General features: G+C 38.0%; 1 protein-coding gene across 2 annotated transcripts in view; it reads left to right on the top strand.

The window, feature by feature from the left end:
• Window positions 1-20,072, top strand: part of LOC133980350 (cell migration-inducing and hyaluronan-binding protein-like) — a 115,634-nt gene that overhangs the window by 89,774 nt on the left and 5,788 nt on the right. For both annotated transcript variants that reach the window (XR_009925169.1, XM_062419057.1), the window contains exons 19-27: window positions 1,875-2,030; window positions 7,383-7,563; window positions 9,027-9,242; window positions 10,310-10,521; window positions 14,924-15,109; window positions 16,305-16,509; window positions 16,879-16,965; window positions 18,032-18,189; window positions 18,510-18,610. Coding sequence is in view for 1 of the 2 variants with exons in the window: in XM_062419057.1 (XP_062275041.1) it covers window positions 1,875-2,030; window positions 7,383-7,563; window positions 9,027-9,242; window positions 10,310-10,521; window positions 14,924-15,109; window positions 16,305-16,509; window positions 16,879-16,965; window positions 18,032-18,189; window positions 18,510-18,610 (1,502 nt within the window). In the remaining variant the exon portion in view is untranslated. The remainder of the gene's footprint in view (window positions 1-1,874; window positions 2,031-7,382; window positions 7,564-9,026; window positions 9,243-10,309; window positions 10,522-14,923; window positions 15,110-16,304; window positions 16,510-16,878; window positions 16,966-18,031; window positions 18,190-18,509; window positions 18,611-20,072) is intronic.

The raw sequence follows: 20,072 nt of genomic DNA, 5'->3' as shown, positions 1-20,072 counted from the left end.
TAAAGTTAAAGTACAGTGTACACCTTTTCAAATAACAATGACAAAGACTAACAAGATTTATTTTATTTTTTTCAATTACATTTTTTTTAAATAAGGTAACAATAGCTTCTTTCATAATCAGATCAACATTATCCAGCATAAATGATCAATAGAGATACCAAAAGTGGAACAATAAAATCAAATAAAACAATAACCATAAAACTTTCAAGCCTAAATATATCAAAATGAAATAGACATTCCATCAGAACGCCAAAATATTTCAGGATCCAGTTGAGCCATTTGCTGGAACATTAAATCTCTTAAATCATTATAATGTGGACAGTACAAAAAGCTTTCTACTTCACCTAGATCACATAGCTCACACAATCTGTCTTCCTCACGGATGTTTTTGAATGGACCAGCTTCAAGCATAGCAGCTCTCAATTGGGTAATAAAGATCTTTCTTCTTCTAGATAACCCAAATGTAACAAATGCTTCACGAGTAAACTTTGCTTTGATATGCATATATGTCCTTCATTTTGGTTTTACTCAAATATTTTCAAGCCATTTTTCTTTATTGACCGTGTAGGGGCTATTATACTTTCTCAGTGTGCACTCAGTCTGCTTTTGATTCTTGACCTGTCAGTTCAGATCAAGTCAAGGGGATTCAAACACAGCTGCATAACATGAACCAGGCTACAGGTTAATAGACAGGTTTTAAACATATGAGCTACTGGTAGTATATGGTGTTACTGTACCTTTTAGAAGCTCCGCCCCACACAGCTGATTCAGAATAATGCTGTACGCTCATTATTCAAATTGGTTCCAGCTTTCAGGTTTCTGATTTTCCAGTTCAGTGACCATATCACTAACTGCTGAGGACAGAATTTAAAAAATACCACTGAAACCATATGCAGTATGATTTATTTTAGTCGACTTCCAATTTTTACTTTTAATATGAATGCACATCATCTCAGAGAGCATTTGGCCCCTGCAATAATAACTCTGTCTTTTTCTGTAATGTAATGCTCATTCATCAGGTGATGTCAGCTGTCTCACTCGTCTACATTACTGACAGACTGACCTCTGAACACTGTCCAAATGGATTCCGAACTGAAGAGAGGCAGACGTGTAACCTTTTAGTATAGACACATACAGGAAGGAATAAAATGATCAAAAGACAATCCATAAAATCCATATTACAAACTGTTTCCTGAATGCCTCATCATTTGAGATGTTTTCACAAATGGTGGGATATTAATCCATTCATAAGAGAGGCTGAGCATCATAAAAGGCTTCATAGCATCATAATAAAGCTGTTTGTCCATCAACCACCAGTTTTGTACATTAAGTGAAATTATATATTCTAGTGCTGAGAGATTAATCCTATATTTACTTTACAAAGAAACACAATCACAGTTTTTAGTCACTTGAATAATATCTTGGTCTTGATGTTTAACTAAATAATAAAGCAATTCTCACAGTGGAGTCAATAAAACAGTTTTACAGTAGAGTGATACTGTAGTAGGGGCGGCTGTGACTCAGGAGGTAGAGCGGTCGTCCACCAATCGGAAGATCAGTGCAATATCCGGCTCCTCCAGTCCACATGTTGATGTGTCCTTTGTAAAGATGCTTAACCCCTAATTGCTCCCGTTGCTACGCCAACGGTGTGGGAATGTGTGTGAATGTTAGTTTCCTCCTGATAAGGAGGTTGGCACCCTGTGTGGTAGCTCCTGTCATCAGTGTATGAATGTGTGTGAATGGGTGAATGTGACATGTAGTGTAAACGAGCTTTGAGTGTTCCATTTACCATTTAGTACTACATCTAGTATTAATAATGCTACTACTGCTGTGTGTGTGTGTGTGTGTGTGTGTGTGTGTGTGTGTGTGTGCAGTGGAGGAACGTTTCCAGATGACGACGGCTCTCGTCAGCAGGTGAAGAACTCACTGTTTGTGGGTGAAAGTGATAATCGTGGGATGTCTCTCCCTGACAACCATAACTGGGGCCCAGGAGGTGCTGACCACACCGGCAGGACCCTACCACGTGGCATGTAAGTGACAATTAAAGCATCTTTTAGCTCTTTGTCTTGGTTTTTCAGCCCACAAACTCCACTCTCATCAACAATGTTTCCAGCTACATCAGTGTGACTACAAACCCACACCCATTGAATGCTAATGTTGACAACTTTAAAAGATAATTGGACGTTTTATTTTCTTCTTTCTTTGCTTGCTGTCTCACAAAAAGCTGCTGTGGCTTTAAAAAGTGAAAAATGCATTATTTCTAGATTACATATAAGTACTGTTATTAATTAATTTAAATGACTATATTTCAGCGTATAGCAGATCCTAACTTTAGTCCACAGAGGGATTGTGCGGCTTCAGCAGCAGCTGCTAAATCTGTGCAATGAGACAAAAAAGATGGCGTCTAATTCACAAAGTACCTGCAAAGGGTGAAATGCACCACAAAACCACGCTGCCAAGAAAATACAGTCATGGTGCACCTGTTCCGTATATATGTATGTAAATGAGGTAATATTCAAACATTCAGTCATTCTGACAGCTCTGATGGAGGATTCATCCATTATTACAACCCCACCATATAAACCTGAATGTGAGTGGAACAGCTGACCTGTGTAGATGTGCAGCAGAACATAGAACATTAATTATTGTCAGATCCTGAACGATTCGGTGTTAATGAAATTACTGCTGCTGTGCCACGTGCATAAATGTCTCTTTCTCAGTTTAGAGATGCACTTATTGTGTAGTGTGTGATGCTGCAGCTAGCTGTGACAAACAGCTGGGCCAGCTGTGACATTAATCTAACATGACCTGCCTGAGTCACATTAATAACTGTATTCTGATATTTGATATTTGAGTAGATTATGTTATAGATGTGAAATACTAGAGAAGTAAAATACATGGAAGTCTGTCTGTCCGTCCGTCCGTCCGTGTGTGTGTGCACCTCTGTTAATTACAGACACATCATTTGAGGCTTTTGTGGTCTATCAATCTGTGAGCTGAAATGTGGAGAAAAGCCTGAAACACTGGAAACTGCTCCACTCACACAAACAGACACAAAACAAGGACAATTGCACTCAGCTGCAGAACTTTATGGCCTTATTCGCGCCAGCATATCATTAGTACAGAATCTTTTTTTGGACCTTATAACGGAGCAGATTGCAGACGCGAATGCTGTGCAATTCCTCAATTTTTCTAACCTTGAAATTCTCTTTATTCTCCTGTATGTGTGATAATCTGGTGATGAGAATTGCTTTAAATGAAGTAGTGTAAAGCGAGTTGTTGGTATTTTGGTGGAAGTTTAGTCTTAGATGTTGCACTGAAAATAGTCATCTCAGAACCTGAAGTGTGCATCACTACTTACATTACTTTGTGTGCATCTTACTTGGAGCAAATGTGCATTAATAACAATATAATGCTTCAAATGCAAAGAAACAATTTAAAATAACTACTATACTTACTATACATCAGTAAATGAGTTTGCATTGATCTACTTTATAAATCAGTCCAGGTGATTCATACAGCTGCTTATTCCTTTATGAAAAGCTTCTCCTTCAGTTCATTAAATCTCTGCAGCATCTGCAGGCATCAGGACTGATGTGTAGATAAATGGGCAGCCTCTGATTAGAGAAGTCAGAGTTCAGTGCCATCACACACAGTCGTTCACTGTGCTTACCTTCATTAAATCACCTGAAAATGACACCAGATACACATCAAACTGGTCACTTATAACTTTATTATGGTGTTCTTTTCTTTGGCCTGACTCCAGATGGTCAGAGCTCATCACTCATGTGCGTCATGGCCTTTCTTCCCAACTTTATTTTTAGCAGAAGAAAAGCAGCATCTCATTTTTTTTCCTCAAATATATCACATTGGAAGCTCTATCATATAAATCATCAACATTTTAAATGATTGATCTGTTATGTTTGTACTAGAATGAACTGTTTGAAAAAGCCACACCATCTCTCTCTGACTGCAGATGTTTGTTCACACATGATTATGTGATATGATTTCCTGAAGGAGCGTCTTTGCATGTGTTGAACAACTGATGTCATACTTCACTGTGATTGGCTTTTGATTAATATTCACCTTCATTTAGCCCTTTTCTACTTTGCACTGCTGCACATACATGAACCAAAACAGCACACACACACACACACACACACACACACACACACACACACACACACACACACACAAGGCCTACCACACTGAGTTGGTTGTTGCACTTGCATGTTTAAAATAGAGCCTAACATGTTCTATGTAAATATCTCAAATATGATCAAAACCAGGATACTAGTGCACATGTAAACACACTTATTGAAATATAGTCAGTGAATGGTGTTATGACACAACCAATCACCAGAATTAAATGTTGGTATTGTACGTTTCTGAAAAACCACAAAATACTTTGAATGTCTACATTTCATGCCTTGAATGTCTATGTTTCAGTGTTGGCCATTATCAGTGGAGTAATGATGTGACAGCGCCGTGATTAAGGTCTGGTTAGGTTTAAGCACAGAAAGCACTTTGTTAGGGTAAGACAAAGATCATGGTTTGGGTTCAAATAAAACCTAAACAACCTCTAAAATGTCTAAGTGGGGTAACCATAAAACTTCAACTTGCTTAAAAACACTAAATTCTCAATAAAACACCATATCAACTAGTTTGGCATGATCTTACATTATAACTTTTTATATTAAATAAAGGTAATGGAATACAATTGTTCTAAATATTACATTTACTCTGGTAACCATGGAGATCAGGAAACATTAACTTTTTTTAAATGAAGTCATTATTAGTATAAGTCCACTTAAATCCACTATAGGTGGTTAACATATTGTATATTTATCATTCTTTTGTGGTTACACCATTTGACATTTTCAGGAGCATTCAGTCTTACTTTTGGTTAAAAATGGTGCAAATGTCATTTCAAATGACATAAAACCAACAAAAATATTAAATGTACATTTTAACAAACCTGATGCTGCTTTTAGAACTAGTTTTTAAGATGTTTTTGAATTTCTCATCTTGACTGACCACTCCTGTTAGTCTACACTCAGAGTTTATGTGCACTGTTATATATTATGATTTTTTAGAACATACTTATAGAGATGGACAGAAAAGAGGTAGATTATTGTGTAGAAGTGGTTTGAGTAGTTTCTCTGTATGTCAGCCTTTAAAAATGAATTCTAACTGAATTCTGCTGTTTCTTTTTGCAAAATACTTTTCATGCCAGAGGAGGGTGAGTGCTTTAATACCCCAAAGATAGACTTTGGGTGGAGTACCAGTTTAATAGAGACTGGTATGTGTGAGAACCAGACATAGTAATCAGTCCTGTGCCTTGGCCCACTTGGCAGAGTATAGATGGAATGTCTCAACAGCAGTGTTATTCCTCTATTGTGTCGGAAAAAGAGAAATCCACAGAAAGAATTTGTGTCTGGATGCTTTATCTTCAGCCTGACATTCTTTGATGCAACAAGACATACTCGGGCACAGCATTGCACAAGTTCCCCCCCCATGCTGTGCAGCGCTGAACATTTGATGAAGGCCACTGGGTAGAAAAGATTTTCATCAGCATCCATAGCAGGGAGTCAACTGTGCACATGCTTCTTTTCCCACATCCAAAAACACAAGACTGTGAGTTGTTGTCGTTTATTTTTCACTCTACTGTCATTTAACAGTGTGTGTGTCTGACTCATCAGACTGACTGCTCATATTAACATTACAAATATAACTGTCTGTCTGTCTGTCTGTCTGTCTGTCTGTCTGTCTGTCTGTCTGTCTGTCTGTCTGTCAGTCTGTCAGTCTGTCAGTCTGTCTGTCTGTCTGTCTGTCTGTCTGCCTGTCAGTCTGTCAGTCTGTCTGTCAGTCAGTCAGTCAGTCAGTCAGTCAGTCAGTCAGTCAGTCAGTCAGTCAGTCAGTCAGTCAGTCAGTCAGTCAGTCAGTCTGTCTGTCTGTCTGTCTGTCTGTCTGTCTGTCTGTCTGTCTGTCTGTCTGTCTGTCTGTCTGCCAGTCAGTCAGTCAGTCAGTCAGTCAGTCAGTCAGTCAGTCAGTCAGTCAGTCAGTCAGTCAGTCAGTCAGTCAGTCAGTCAGTCAGTCAGTCAGTCAGTCAGTCAGTCAGTCAGTCAGTCAGTCTGTCTGTCTGTCTGTCTGTCTGTCTGTCTGTCTGTACCTCTGTTAATTAAAGACACATAATGTGAGCCTGGGTCAGGGTTATTATAATGAACTAAAACTGAAATGCAGATAAATTCAGCTTAGATTTAGTTTTCTTTTCATTTTCTCCATTTTGACTGTATTGTGTTCAGTTTGACTTCTTATATCTGGAAAACTAAAACTAAATAAAAACTCAACTAAAACTACTTAATCACTTGTTAAACTAACTAAAACTAAACTGAAATAAAAAAGCAAACTGAAAAACAAACAAACTAATGAACATGTATAACTATAATAACCCTGGTGTGTGCGCGTGTCTGCATTGATAAGATCAAAGTTTATTGAATAACAAGACAATAAGCTATGAATGACATATTTGACATTATACAGAATCATTTGATTCATTGTTCATTTAAAAAAAAAAAAAAAAAAAGAAAGATGTGTATATATATATATATATATATACATCTATACAGCGTCAGCTTTTTAAAGCTACTTCTAAGGAATTTGGCATTGTCTGCACTTCTTCTAAAAATATTTGTATTACTCACTCTATTAAAGACAGACAGTATTTGAGTGATGAAACACTGTCTCTGCAGTGGAAATGTTCATTCTTGAACTTTAGTCCAACTGTCAAAGTCAACAAAAGTTCACTCTTCACTCTTTACCTCAAGCTGAATTTGATTCTTCTTTAATAGACTTTCTATGTTTTACTCCAGTGTGTTACTTCCTTCTTTGTAACGTATTAGTCACAATATTGTGAATGGAAATCAAATCATGGTGTGTGAACCGAAGACAGTATGTGTAAATAAATAAGCAGTGAACTCCTGCCAAGTTGGATGATGCTAGCAGAGCAGTTTAGATGAAAATGTAGAGACCAGAGGCGCTGTGGAGAACACTCTTTAGTCCTTCAAACAAAGTCTGTGCTTCAGTCATGGATGAAAGTACATTCAAATGAGTCATTGAAGCATGACTGAGAGAAATTCTCCCACAGCTGTTTACACTCTTCCTTATGCAAGACACTGACTGCCTGACTCAGGACTGATCCAACCAGGTAAATGTTAGCCAGCCACAGCTGCATGGTTCAGGTCAGGTGAAGAAATGATGATAGTATGAGATGGAACTGAACTCCACCCTAACCTCCATCAACACCACCCGCCTTCCAGCTCTGGAGGAAATAACTGAAGGGTGTGTGTGTGTGTGTGTGTGTGGGTTTGTTTCCCCTGCAGTGATTTCCCCATCCGTGGCATGCAGATCTACGACGGGCCCATCAACGTGCAGAATTGTACATTTCGGAAATACACGGCACTGGATGGACGACACACCAGCGCTTTCGGCTTCAGGCTCAACAACTCGTGGCAGAGCTGCCCCAACAATAACGTCACCGACATCACTTTCGACCAAGTACCTGTGAGTATATATATATATATATTTATTGATATGGGATGATTTGTACATGTGTGTGTTTGTGTAATTATTATTGTGTATTTTGTATTTTTTATATTCTTGTGCAATGACAATAAAGTCTATTCTACTCTATTCTATTCTATTCTATTCTATTCTATTCTACTCTATTCTATTCTGTACTACTTGGTGAACTACATGAAACGTGGACTGATTCAGTGACAATGAGGAACTTAGATGTTGTTTTGAGATTAAAAGAAACCAGATCATTCAAGTTTCACAAATGTTCATTGAAAGGGAGGCAACGTTTTTGTGAAAAGTAATAAACATGAAAGACATGGATAAAGCTCAGGATTGAAGAAAGTCATCACACTCATACTTGTTAGTGCGGAAAGTATAAATCCAGTTTGTGTTTAATTTAATTTGATTACAAATGTCTTGTGTGTTATTTCTTATATTTGACCAGACCTTAAAGCTCCACCACCCCCCTCACTCTGTTTTAAGATATATAAAAAATGCAATAATAATTTGTGTCTCATATATTTTTTTACAACAAAAAAGCTCAATTATTTAGTTCTAAACCTTAAAATTGCTTCTACTCTCCCTTCATCAAAAACACAAGACGTCTCACATCCTGTTACTGAACCCCCGACCGGCTTCAAATGAGTTATGATGTCAGGAATCCTCCTCATAGTTCCACACAGAGAAGCTTTCCTCCTTCAGCAGTGAAAGTTAAACATCCAACTGATGGAACAAAAAGCAAAACACACATTTCTGCTTCTAAGCCTAGGCTGTCAAACTAGACATAATAAACATAATAATGTACAAATAATGTAATATATATGTAATACTTCTTTACTATAATAAACTGTCTATTTAGGAAACAGATGAACAATTTCAACAATATTATATATAGTTTTTATTTTGCAAAGAAGCTGCTGATTTGACAACATTTTGCATTTTGTTCAATGTATGAATGTTTTAAATATGACCACAATAGGCATTATATACAATATTAAAAATATATGTATGTATTTTTTTCAGATTATGCATGTATTCTGGTAAGGGTGGAAAAAATTAGAATTGCTTTTCTGCAATTTTCATACTTTGTAAACTTATCCAGTGGGCTGGATTGAACACCTCGGTGGGCCGGTTCTGGCCCGTGGGCCGTATGTTTGACACCCTTGTTTTAAGCTTTCCTCACCACCAGAGCACCCTGTTCACTGTAAACTTCAGTATCAGATGAAGCCAGTTGACTTGTTCAGTAGAATCTAGATTTTTGGTCAAAAACAGAAATGCATATGACATCCTTTACTGCTTCACTTCACTGAGAGGAATAACTGGACTGGAACTGAACTGACTGAACATTTGGAATTTTCCTTATTTTGATTGTGAGCACAAATGACTGTCTATGATCATGTATAAATGTGTTCCTATCGCCTATGCAACCCCCCTCTCGCCTCCTGTAGATCACATCTCGGGTGTTTTTTGGGGAGCCTGGTCCCTGGTTTAATAAGATGGAGATGGACGGGGACAAGACGACCATCTTCCACGATATCGACGGCTCGGTCAGCGAGTATCCCGGAGCGTTCCTGGTGAAAGAAGACAACTGGCTGCTTCGCCACCCTGACTGCATCGATGTACCCGACTGGAAGGCCGCTATCTGCAGCGGCAACTACGCTCAGGTGGGTCAGCTGGCTACACACACACACACACACACACACACACACACCACACACACATCCATCCTTACAACTCAGCTTTCACAAACAAAAATCTACTTTCTGTTAAACCATGTTTGTCATTCATTGATTTCATGCATTTTAATATCAGTGTCTCATTACAATATATAATCAATCATGAATATGTAGACTTATATTAGTCATCCAGCTTGTTCATGATAGATAGATAGATAGATAGATAGATAGATAGATAGATAGATAGATAGATAGATAGATAGATAGATGGATGGATGGATGGATGGATGGATGGATGGATGGATATATAGATAGATAGATAGATAGATGGATGGATGGATGGATGGATGGATGGATGGATGGATGGATGGATGGATGGATGGATGGATGGATGGATGGATGGATGGATGGATGGATGGATAGATAGATAGATAGATAGATAGATAGATAGATAGATAGATAGATAGATAGATAGATAGATAGATAGATAGATAGATAGATAGATAGATAGATAGATAGATAGATAGATAGATAGATAGATAGATACTTTATTCTCATTGGACATAAGATACACATAAGATATAAGATGTTTATCATTCCCTCCCAGTAGCATACATGAAAATAAATATATATGTATATATTACAGATAAATAAATATATAGATATATAAATATTAGAGTGCAACAGTAGTGCCATATATACAGTATAGTGCCAGTGTGTGTGTGTGTGTGTGTGTGTGTGACAGTTGGGGTTCCTTATAGAGTTGCTCTAATTTGGTTTCTCCCACTAAAGCAGCCTTGGGAAGAATTGAACATGTTTTATGTTCAGTTACTGACTTGTGTCACTTTGACAGCACTGCTAATAATTATTATTATTATTAGTTTATTTGAAAAGGGACAATGTACATTAATCAACATTTCAACAAAATGTAAACACAGACCATTTAATTATTCAAATAATATTAGAAGAAATATATTCTGATGATGGTATGTCACAAAAAAACCTTCTAAATACTGGAATCAGGTTTCCAACTCTGTGGCTGTGTTTTTCTCCAGATCTACGTCCAGACACGTAACCCTGCCAACCAGAACATGTACATGGTGAAGGACGAGTACCCTGATCGGCCCCTCACACTAGAGGGCGCTCTGGGGAAGAGGAAGCACTACCAGCAGTTCCAGCCAGTGATCACACTTGCCAAAGGCTACACCATCCACTGGGACCAGGTGGCACCCGCTGAGGTCACCATCTGGCTCATCAACTTCAGCAAGTCAGTGAACACACACGAGCTGCACCCGCAACAGCACATATCTTTTTTAGGATATAGAGGAACCTCTTTTTAAAAATCCAGCTATATAGATATTATGACAGCTATATGACCTGATGCTCTACTATTGTGCTCTAGGGGTCCCATCTATATCTATCTTTATTTTTCAAATATTTCTATTATTTTTTGTTTATCACATATGGGTCATGGTACTATAATTATTTTGTATTTATATATATTTTTTGTTTGTTTTTGTTTGCACTTATATGTACCCTGAGAAGTATGAAGTGGGATTGACATATCATGTGACTGTCAGGTGATCTGGGCCTTTTGTGTATTTAAGATGGTGATGTTCTAGTTGATATTTAGTCTGAGGAAGAACTTAGAGCTGGAAATACCACACTGGTGATATCCTAATACATCTGCACTGGGAGCTGCAGTGTGCAGACTTTTCTCTTTCATGCTTACATACCTTGACTTTCTCCAATAATCACCTGATCAACTATATAGTAGAAGTACTGTACAAAAGGTTATTGGTGCTCTGTGGAGTGTTTTTTTGTTGACAGTAATGAATGTGGTAATGGAGTCAGGAGGATGTGAGCTGTATTTTAGCTGCCAAATGTTATGTCAAAATTAGTAGGAGAGGCTGTCTATTTAAAGGAGAATTTTCATTTTTCCGTCAGTCTTTGAACAGACTTTCAAATCATCCCAGGCAGCATAATTCACCTTCTTGATCCCACATAAAGCATCCAGCCAATCCCTCAGCAGCGTTTGACCTGTTTACAAGCCCCGCTTCTCCGACTGCGCCGAGCAGCCCGAGGGCTTCATCTGCTGCAGTCAGCCATCCATGAAGTGAATTTTAGCCTGTATTTTACCTCCAACTCCTCCATCACACTGTTACCGGAGCAGCATTGAAGCACACACTCAAAAAGGAAAAGGAGAGGTCGAGGAGGAAGACTTTATGTCTGGAAGCGAGGAGCAGTGAAAGGGAGGGTTTAGTATTCGGGTGGACTTTTTGCTCTGCAGCATGTGTTAGATTTGTAAACTGTAGAAGAACATTGAAAAGAAAGTGGTGTGCCTGCTGGGTTTTTGTTCATTCATCACCATCATTTTTCAGAGGTCCATTGCAGAAATGTCCAGTACAGTTTGACAGCTTTTGACTTTCCTTTAAGCACATTGAGGAGACATTTTTTGGCCTTCCAGGAATAGAGAGTATCTAATGTAAAAGTCCTCATGAAGTTGATCATGGAGATTTATTATTCACTTTATTATTACAAAAAAACTCAATTTAAAAGTCAATTTTCTAGTGTTTCAGAGCTTTCAACCACTTCTCTGAGTCTTTATCCAGGTCAGGTTCCATACTTACACCAGGTCCCATGATAAAAAAAAAAGAAAGTGTTATGTACATGGGGGGAGATGTTCATCATACTCTTTGTTCAGGGATGTGTGTCATTTGTGAATGTCCTCATTGAACTTTCTCTGGTCTTCCACTGACTCCTGGTCAATGACCTTTGACCTCTTCCCAGTGGTGTTTTTGTTGTGTTCACAGACAGATGATGATGTAAAGGTGAAGCTGAAGGCTGACGAGCTCTTTGATGGAATTATATTGATCATATCTAAATAATCTGAATAAGAAAGAATATAAAAAAGAAGCATGTAGAGAATTACATGAACATGTTGTGAAAGATGAGTTTGGGACACAGGAAGTCAGCTGTCAGGGTTCATATGTTTTTGAACGCTGATCCCTGGTTTAAATGGCAGAGCAACTCCTGAGGTCACTGGGATGATTCATGGTGAGTGTATGAAGCTGACGGAGGCTGTCACATCATTCCTCTCACTCCTGACATTAAGCAGGATTCCCCACAGGAACGGGGACAGCCTGACTTTGTTTAGCCTTTGTGCTCCTCCCTTCTCATGATGTTTACAGTGTCCCTGTCAGCTGTTTTAACAGAGTGTCATTTCAAGCATGTCAACTATTCCCCACAGCCTGAGTCCACCCTGACATGGACAGTGGAGAGCCAGAGCAGTTTAGTCCCACGGATGGTGCATACACCAATGGCGCCACCTAGAGTTTACAGAAGATTACAGCAGGTGTAGCTGCAGAGAGAGCTGAAATATGATCTGTTTATTTTAGACTCCAGTGAAGAAAACAGCTGCAGCCTGATTTTTTCCCCACTAAATTTTTCACATGGTTTGATTTCAATACATTTCAGCAAAAATCAAAGATTAGAGAAAAAGTCTAAAAACTGAAAACACATTTGTGTATCAGAACTCACTTTTTTCTTCTTTCCTCTCCCATGAATCATCTCACCACCCCTCACATTTATCTGCTGACCCTTTGGAGGGGCCCCACCCCTAGGTTGGGAACCACTGGACTAAACTAGCTAACTGTATATAAAGTAGTGTAAACTAGCTCCACCTCCAGCAGCTACAACAGTAACATGCTGCTCTAACACTGATGCTTCACTATTAATAATCTAATGATGTCATAATAACAATATATCAGTCAGAGGACCAAACCACTACTTTTACTGTAATACTGCATACTACATCACTCATAATACTGCAGTACTTTTACTGTAATACTGCATACTACATCACTCATAATACTGCAGTACTTTTACTGTAATACTACATACTACATCACTCATAATACTGCAGTACTGTTACTGTAATACTACATACTACATCACTCATAATACTGCAGTACTTTTACCGTAATACTGCATACTACATCACTCATAATACTGCAGTACTTTTACTGTAATACTGCATACTACATCACTCATAATACTGCAGTACTTTTACTGTAATACTACATACTACATCACTCATAATACTGCAGTACTTTTACCGTAATACTGCATACTACATCACTCATAATACTGCAGTACTTTTACTGTAATACTGCATACTACATCACTCATAATACTGCAGTACTTTTACCGTAATACTACATACTACATCATCATAATACTGCAGTACTTTTACTGTAATACTGCATACTACATCACTCATAATACTGCAGTACTTTTACTGTAATACTGCATACTACATCACTATAATACTGCAGTACTTTTACTGTAATACTACATACTACATCGCTCATAATACTGCAGTACTTTTACTGTAATACTGCATACTACATCACTATAATACTGCAGTACTTTTACTGTAATACTGCATACTACATCACTCATAATACTGCAGTACTTTTACTGTAATACTGCATACTACATCACTATAATACTGCAGTACTTTTACTGTAATACTGCATACTACATCACTCATAATACTGCAGTACTTTTACTGTAATACTGCATACTACATCACTCATAATACTGCAGTACTTTTACTGTAATACTGCATACTACATCGCTCATAATACTGCAGTACTTTTACTGTAATACTGCATACTACATCACTCATAATACTGCAGTACTTTTACTGTAATACTGCATACTACATCACTCATAATACTGCACTACTTTTACTGTAATACTGCATACTACATCACTCATAATACTGCAGTACTTTTACTGTAATACTGCATACTACATCACTCATAATACTGCAGTACTTTTACTGTAATACTGCATACTACATCACTCATAATACTGCATACTACATCAAGCTGCACCACTGCGGATGAATAAAATGAGAGCTTAGTAAATAAACTGTGTTTATTTACTAAGCTCTCACATCTACTAAGATGTACAAGATGTCTGATATTGACCTCTGACCTTCAGAATAAATGGAGTTGATGGGTTACATTGCTTTAAAATGTTATATATATGATTAAGTGGTATTAGAGAACAGTGTATCCTTCATGCTGCATATAACAGACTGATAATCAGCCACACAGAGCAGTGAATAAATGAGACATAGTGTAAGTGATTGCTAATGAATAATTTATATATGAAGATAATGGATGGCCAGAGGATGTGTTTACAGGATATTATAGTCATTTTAAATTCAGTTCAGTTTCACTCATGAAAAAAATTACAGCTAAGTGAGAATATACCTGAGGAGAATATTGTGTATATTTCACATTGAATTTTCCTTAAACTTAGTTTAGCAATTTGTTCATTCACTTCATTAACAGGTGCATACACTGCATATGGATTTCAACACCAGAAATTCTTTTTAAATGTTATTCCACCTTTTGATCCAATATCATCAACATGAGAGACAAGATGATATTATAAATGATTTGTTATTAAATGTTAGAAAATGGTAAAAGAAAAATAGTTGATATAGTTTGTTTAGTCTGACGTATTAATCCAGAGCCAGAGTCATTTATCCTTGATTAGTAACTAATCTGTTCTCTATTCATGTGATACTCACTTTATTAGACAAAGGCAGAAGTCAGAGTATAAACTGCTCTGTTTTTTTTATGTTTCAGAAATGACTGGATCAGTGTGGGCCTCTGCTACCCACAAGGCACCACCTTCACCATCCTCTCAGACATCCACAACCGCTTGACCAAACAGACCCGCAAGACTGGAGTCTTCATGAGGACCACACAGAGGGACAAGATCAACCACTCCCACCTGGCCAGAGGCTATTACTACTGGGAGGAAGACACTGGGTCAGACACACACACGCACACACACACAAACACTCACACACACAAAGAGACACACAGACACACACACACACACACACACACACACACACACACACACACACAGAGATACACACACACACACACAGAGACACACACACACACACACAGACACACACACACACACACACACACAGAGACACACACACACACACACACACACACACACACACAGAAACTTGATTACCATAGTTTTCCTGTGTTGACAGAGTCACTGTTCTGATGTCTTCTGATTAAAGCTGCATGAATCAATATACGTATATTAACAATGTATCAAATAAGTGTGTAATGTGAAAGGTGATGCTCGTAGTGACATACTCACAGAGAACAACATTATTAACCACATTGTAGTTCTGCTCAGCTGTGCAGAGACTTTTAGTATTTTTTTAGATAACTGTTTTGGTTTTACAGCACAAAACTTCAGCCTTCAACTCAGCTCTGATCAGCAGCAGCATGCAGCTGTTTCTATTGAAAAAGCTAAAGTCACTCTACAGTACCTGCTCAGCACCACACAGCACAAAGACACAGCTGGTGAAGAAACACACAGATACTTTTCTCATTAAACTAAATCAGAGCTAAAAGCAGGTGGATGTTGGACTTCCATTCATCAGGCAGACACAAACATGACCCCAAATAAATACTAATGATGCATTGTGTCTGCTGGATAGGTAAATAGGAATATTGCAGTATGTCAGTGTTTTGTTGTCAACAGCTGCCCCCAAATTAAAGGATAATTGAATTGGATTCAGTCACATGTTGCTTTATGCAGCTAAAATAAACTTCTGGTCTTTAAAGGCTGAAATATATTTTGAAAAATAGATAGATAGAAAATACAGGTTTCCTGCAGCTCAATATAAGCATACAAATAATAAAGCAACAAACAACAGACAATAAAAAGACAATAAAAAGGAGATGTAAGAGTAAAATAAAGCCAATAGTCAATACAGCTGATTATAAAGTGCAGGATAAAAAACATATGTAATGTCCAAAAATAATAATAAGGAAACTAAATTATGTTATCTGTTGTAAATGCAATTAAAAAGAGATGATGAAGGGATGTATGGCATCAGGAGCAGAAGACACAGTGAGGAGAATAGAGAGAAATGGAAGTTGGTAGATATGATAATAGAGTTTAAACCTGTACTGTTGTTTGCTACAGCCTGCTGTTCCTGAAGGTGAAGGCCCACAACGACAGGGAGCAGTTTGCCTTCTGCTCCATCAAGGGATGTGAGAGAGTAAAGATCACAGCCGTCATCCCTACAGGCAGCCCACCCAGCAACTGCATGGCCCAGGCCTATCCCAGACACTCTGAGCTGCCTGTTGTGGATGTTCCCATGCCCAGAAAGATTCCCAACGCCAGGCTGGTGAGAATATTTCTAATGTTCTAATGCAGACTTTATTTTATAAAGAGCTTGTTTTTACCCAACTGACACTGTTCAGGCCTTAACATATGTGATATTAGGTTGTTGTTTTTTTTCTTTATCAGCACACTTTTATTATTACATACTGTATAAATGCTGTAACTCACACATTTTATGCATATATTTATATTTGTAGTAATACATTCCACTGTCTCCCCACAGCAACCATTAGAAATATTTTTACATTATATCAAAGTGACATTTTCAGCCTTGTTTACTTCATCTCAGTTGTTTCGCTCCGTAATTTTAGTAAGAATTTGAGATTTTAAATAGTTTCCAGTGAAATGTCAAATGTTGTGTTTTCTGTCTCAGCACTCAGCGGAACACTTCCTCGAGGTCAAACTGGAGTCCTACAACACTCGCTTCTTCCACATCAAGGAGGACTTTGCTTTCACTGAGGTAACCTTTGTTTCATACAGTCCACACAGGATGATAGTCACTACACAGCTCACACATTAGAATATATACTATAAGAAGTATTCCATCTTCATTCCTCCAGGAGATGCCATTTAGAGACACAATAGTGGTTTCATTATTACACCCATTACATGTAACTGCATGTTTCCACTGATCTGGTTGGTTACCTATCCTGCATACTGCTGTCTGTCTGACACTCCATATCAATCAATCAAGTAGTTACAGTTATCATTAACTCGTGTAAGGAAGAGAACATTACCTCTATTTCATCTCCCACTAGATGTTATACTGTAGGGTTGATGGTAATATAGCATAAGTCATGTTTAAGGCTGTTGCTGGTTTAGCTCCCAGCTACTGAGATCAGCTGTTTGTGTTCAGGTTAAACCAATGAGATATAGTCATGACATTTAATCTATAGAATTGTGTACATGGATGTACTCAAATCCATATGTTTCCAGTCATTATATTAAGCTAGGCTATCCACATCCGTGCACCAGTTTCCAGATGTGCTCCCTATTCACTGCACAGTCCATGGCATTTATACTACCTCATGCTAATAATCCCACAATGCAATATGCCATATCTTATAAATGCAAAAATGACTTTACAGCCGATAATGGTGATGATGATCAATTGAAAAGATGATCAGAAATGTCTTGCTCACTATTTAGTCAACTATTGAGTATCTAGTGATGTAATACTAGTTTTTATTCAATTGAATCTTTAATTTTGTCTTTTTAATCTATTTCAACCTCGTGCTTACTCTCATTTTTAATAAACCCTTTGTCTTTTCTGTCTTATTTTACTTATTTATTTAATTATTTTATTTATTTACTTTTTTCATTTAAATATTTCTAAACATTTTTTATCATCCTTTTTTTTCTTGTGTGCATTGGTCTCAATTTTTGTTTATTTTAACAAGCAAGTGTAACGTATCTAAACTTTTATCTATGCACATGAGTTTGTGACTTTATTGGAGTGTGCTTTATGGTCACTCTATACATCCTAGAACAGCAGTGTGATTGGCTGGCTCTGTTGTGATTGGCAGGTGAATGGCAGGAAGCTGTACCAACCAGATGATGGGGTTCAGCTGACCGTAATCGACGGGCATGATGGGAAGGTGGTGGAGAGCAAAGGCTTCAGGAACTCAATCCTACAGGGCATCCCTACTCAGCTGGACAAATACATCAGTGGACTGAGAGACGGGTAAGAAGCGGACTACTGTCCCACTTTACTATCACTCTGCTGGGTTTAATGGTATTTTACTTATGCAGGAATATATAAAAACTGAGAAAGATTTGATTGAAAATTAGTAAGTGGACCTTGTTTAATGTTGATAGAAGTTCTCTGAACAGCTTCCTCTTCCCACCATCATGCTTTAGAGGATGCTGAAACATCCACAGATATTAAAATACATTGACTAGGGTCTGAGACTTCAGTATCACACACATGCTGAAGCTGAAGACACGTGCAGCTTCTGTTAGCGAAACATCAACACTACAATGATCGTCTCACTCCTTCTCTAGTTCTGTTGTTCTCGTGACGTCCAAAGGCCGTCTGGTGACTCGAGGAGCCTGGACTAAAGCCCTGGAGAGACTTGGTGCAGACAAAGGCATCAAACTGAAAGGTAACTGTAACTACAGTATATCTGTACACAGGTGTATTGTGATGAATGTGTTAGCATGTCTAAAATGCATTGAACTAAACATCCAACACTTTCAACAAAGCTGCAGCAGATGACGCTGTTGTTTCAACAGTTGGTGAACCAAAATAATACCCAGCCAGCATGTCCATGTGGGCCCCATAAGGGTTCAATTTGGGCTGCAAATATGGGCTTCAAGTGGGTTCTGACTGGGTTTCAGGTGGGGTCCAACTGGGTGAGTTACACAAGACCCATGTAGGCCCATATGTTTGCCCATATAGGGTCGAAGTGGGATCAGAATGGACCTTAAATGGGGCCCATTTAGCCAGCCCACATGGGCTTCACATGTGGGGACCATGTTTATTAAAACAATATGGGGCCCATACAATTTGCCCTGTTATGCCCATGCCTGCTGCAGGCCACTTACATCCCTCATGGGGTTCATGCAGTCAGCCCACGTGGGCTTCACATGTGGGGCCCATGTTACTGAAACCATGTGGGACCTGCAAAATGTGCCCAGTTCAAGCCCATGCCCACTCAGTACCCACCTAGCCTGCATCTAACCCATGTGGGGGCCCACATGGACATGCTGGCTGAGTAGTAAAATAATATTATTTCTTCATAAATACAAATTAAGTTAAAAAAAACTATTAGCTTATCTTATCCAGAAATACTGAAAACACTCATTTTAAATGGCAGTAGTTGTACTACTACTGTTACTGGCCTCCTTAACTTCACAGAGAATACTGACTACATTGTGGAGAAAGCCACATATAGAGAGTGTACATATAATTAAGACGTTCCATGAAGATGATGTTGGTAGACAAACTCTGGAAATGGTTTGGTGGATAGAATATTATGATGTGGAAATCTGACTGTTAGGAATAAACAGGAACTGCAGAGAATGGTAAATATGCAGTAGCTGGCAACATCATAGGGAAACAATAGATTGCACTTTGAGCTTCTCTCCTCAGGGAGGAGCTATAGACAAGCAAAAGCTACCAAAAATGTGTAAAGCTGGTCCTTCTTACAAAAACGCAACATGATGCAGAAAGAAAAGTATGCTTTGAATTTCACTCAAATCTGTTCTGTCTTTTTCTGTTTTACTGTACATTCTTACTGTATTTATGTCTTTGTCTTTGTTTGTTGATATTTCATCCCCGATTATGCTTTTCCTCATTATTGTCCTGCATTGTTTTTAACAGTATGTGGTAAAGCCAAAGCAACTAACTAACTAACTAGGGTTGTGAAAGTTACTTGAAATGTAATAGGTTACAGATTACTAGTTACTCTATTTAAAATGTAATAAGTAATGTAACTATTTCAATGACTTCATCATAGTAATGTAACTTATTACATTTGATGACTTTTTGATGACTTTTCTAATGTTCTAACCAATGTTTCCAGCTGTTAGGGTAAGTGTCCAGCTGTTTTTCATGGATACTGA

The sequence above is a fragment of the Scomber scombrus genome, chromosome 1 (assembly GCF_963691925.1).
Source record: "Scomber scombrus chromosome 1, fScoSco1.1, whole genome shotgun sequence".
In the NCBI taxonomy this organism is placed as follows: Eukaryota; Metazoa; Chordata; class Actinopteri; order Scombriformes; family Scombridae; genus Scomber; species Scomber scombrus.
Note: the sequence above shows the minus strand (reverse complement) of the source record. Positions and strands in the feature narration are given on the sequence as shown.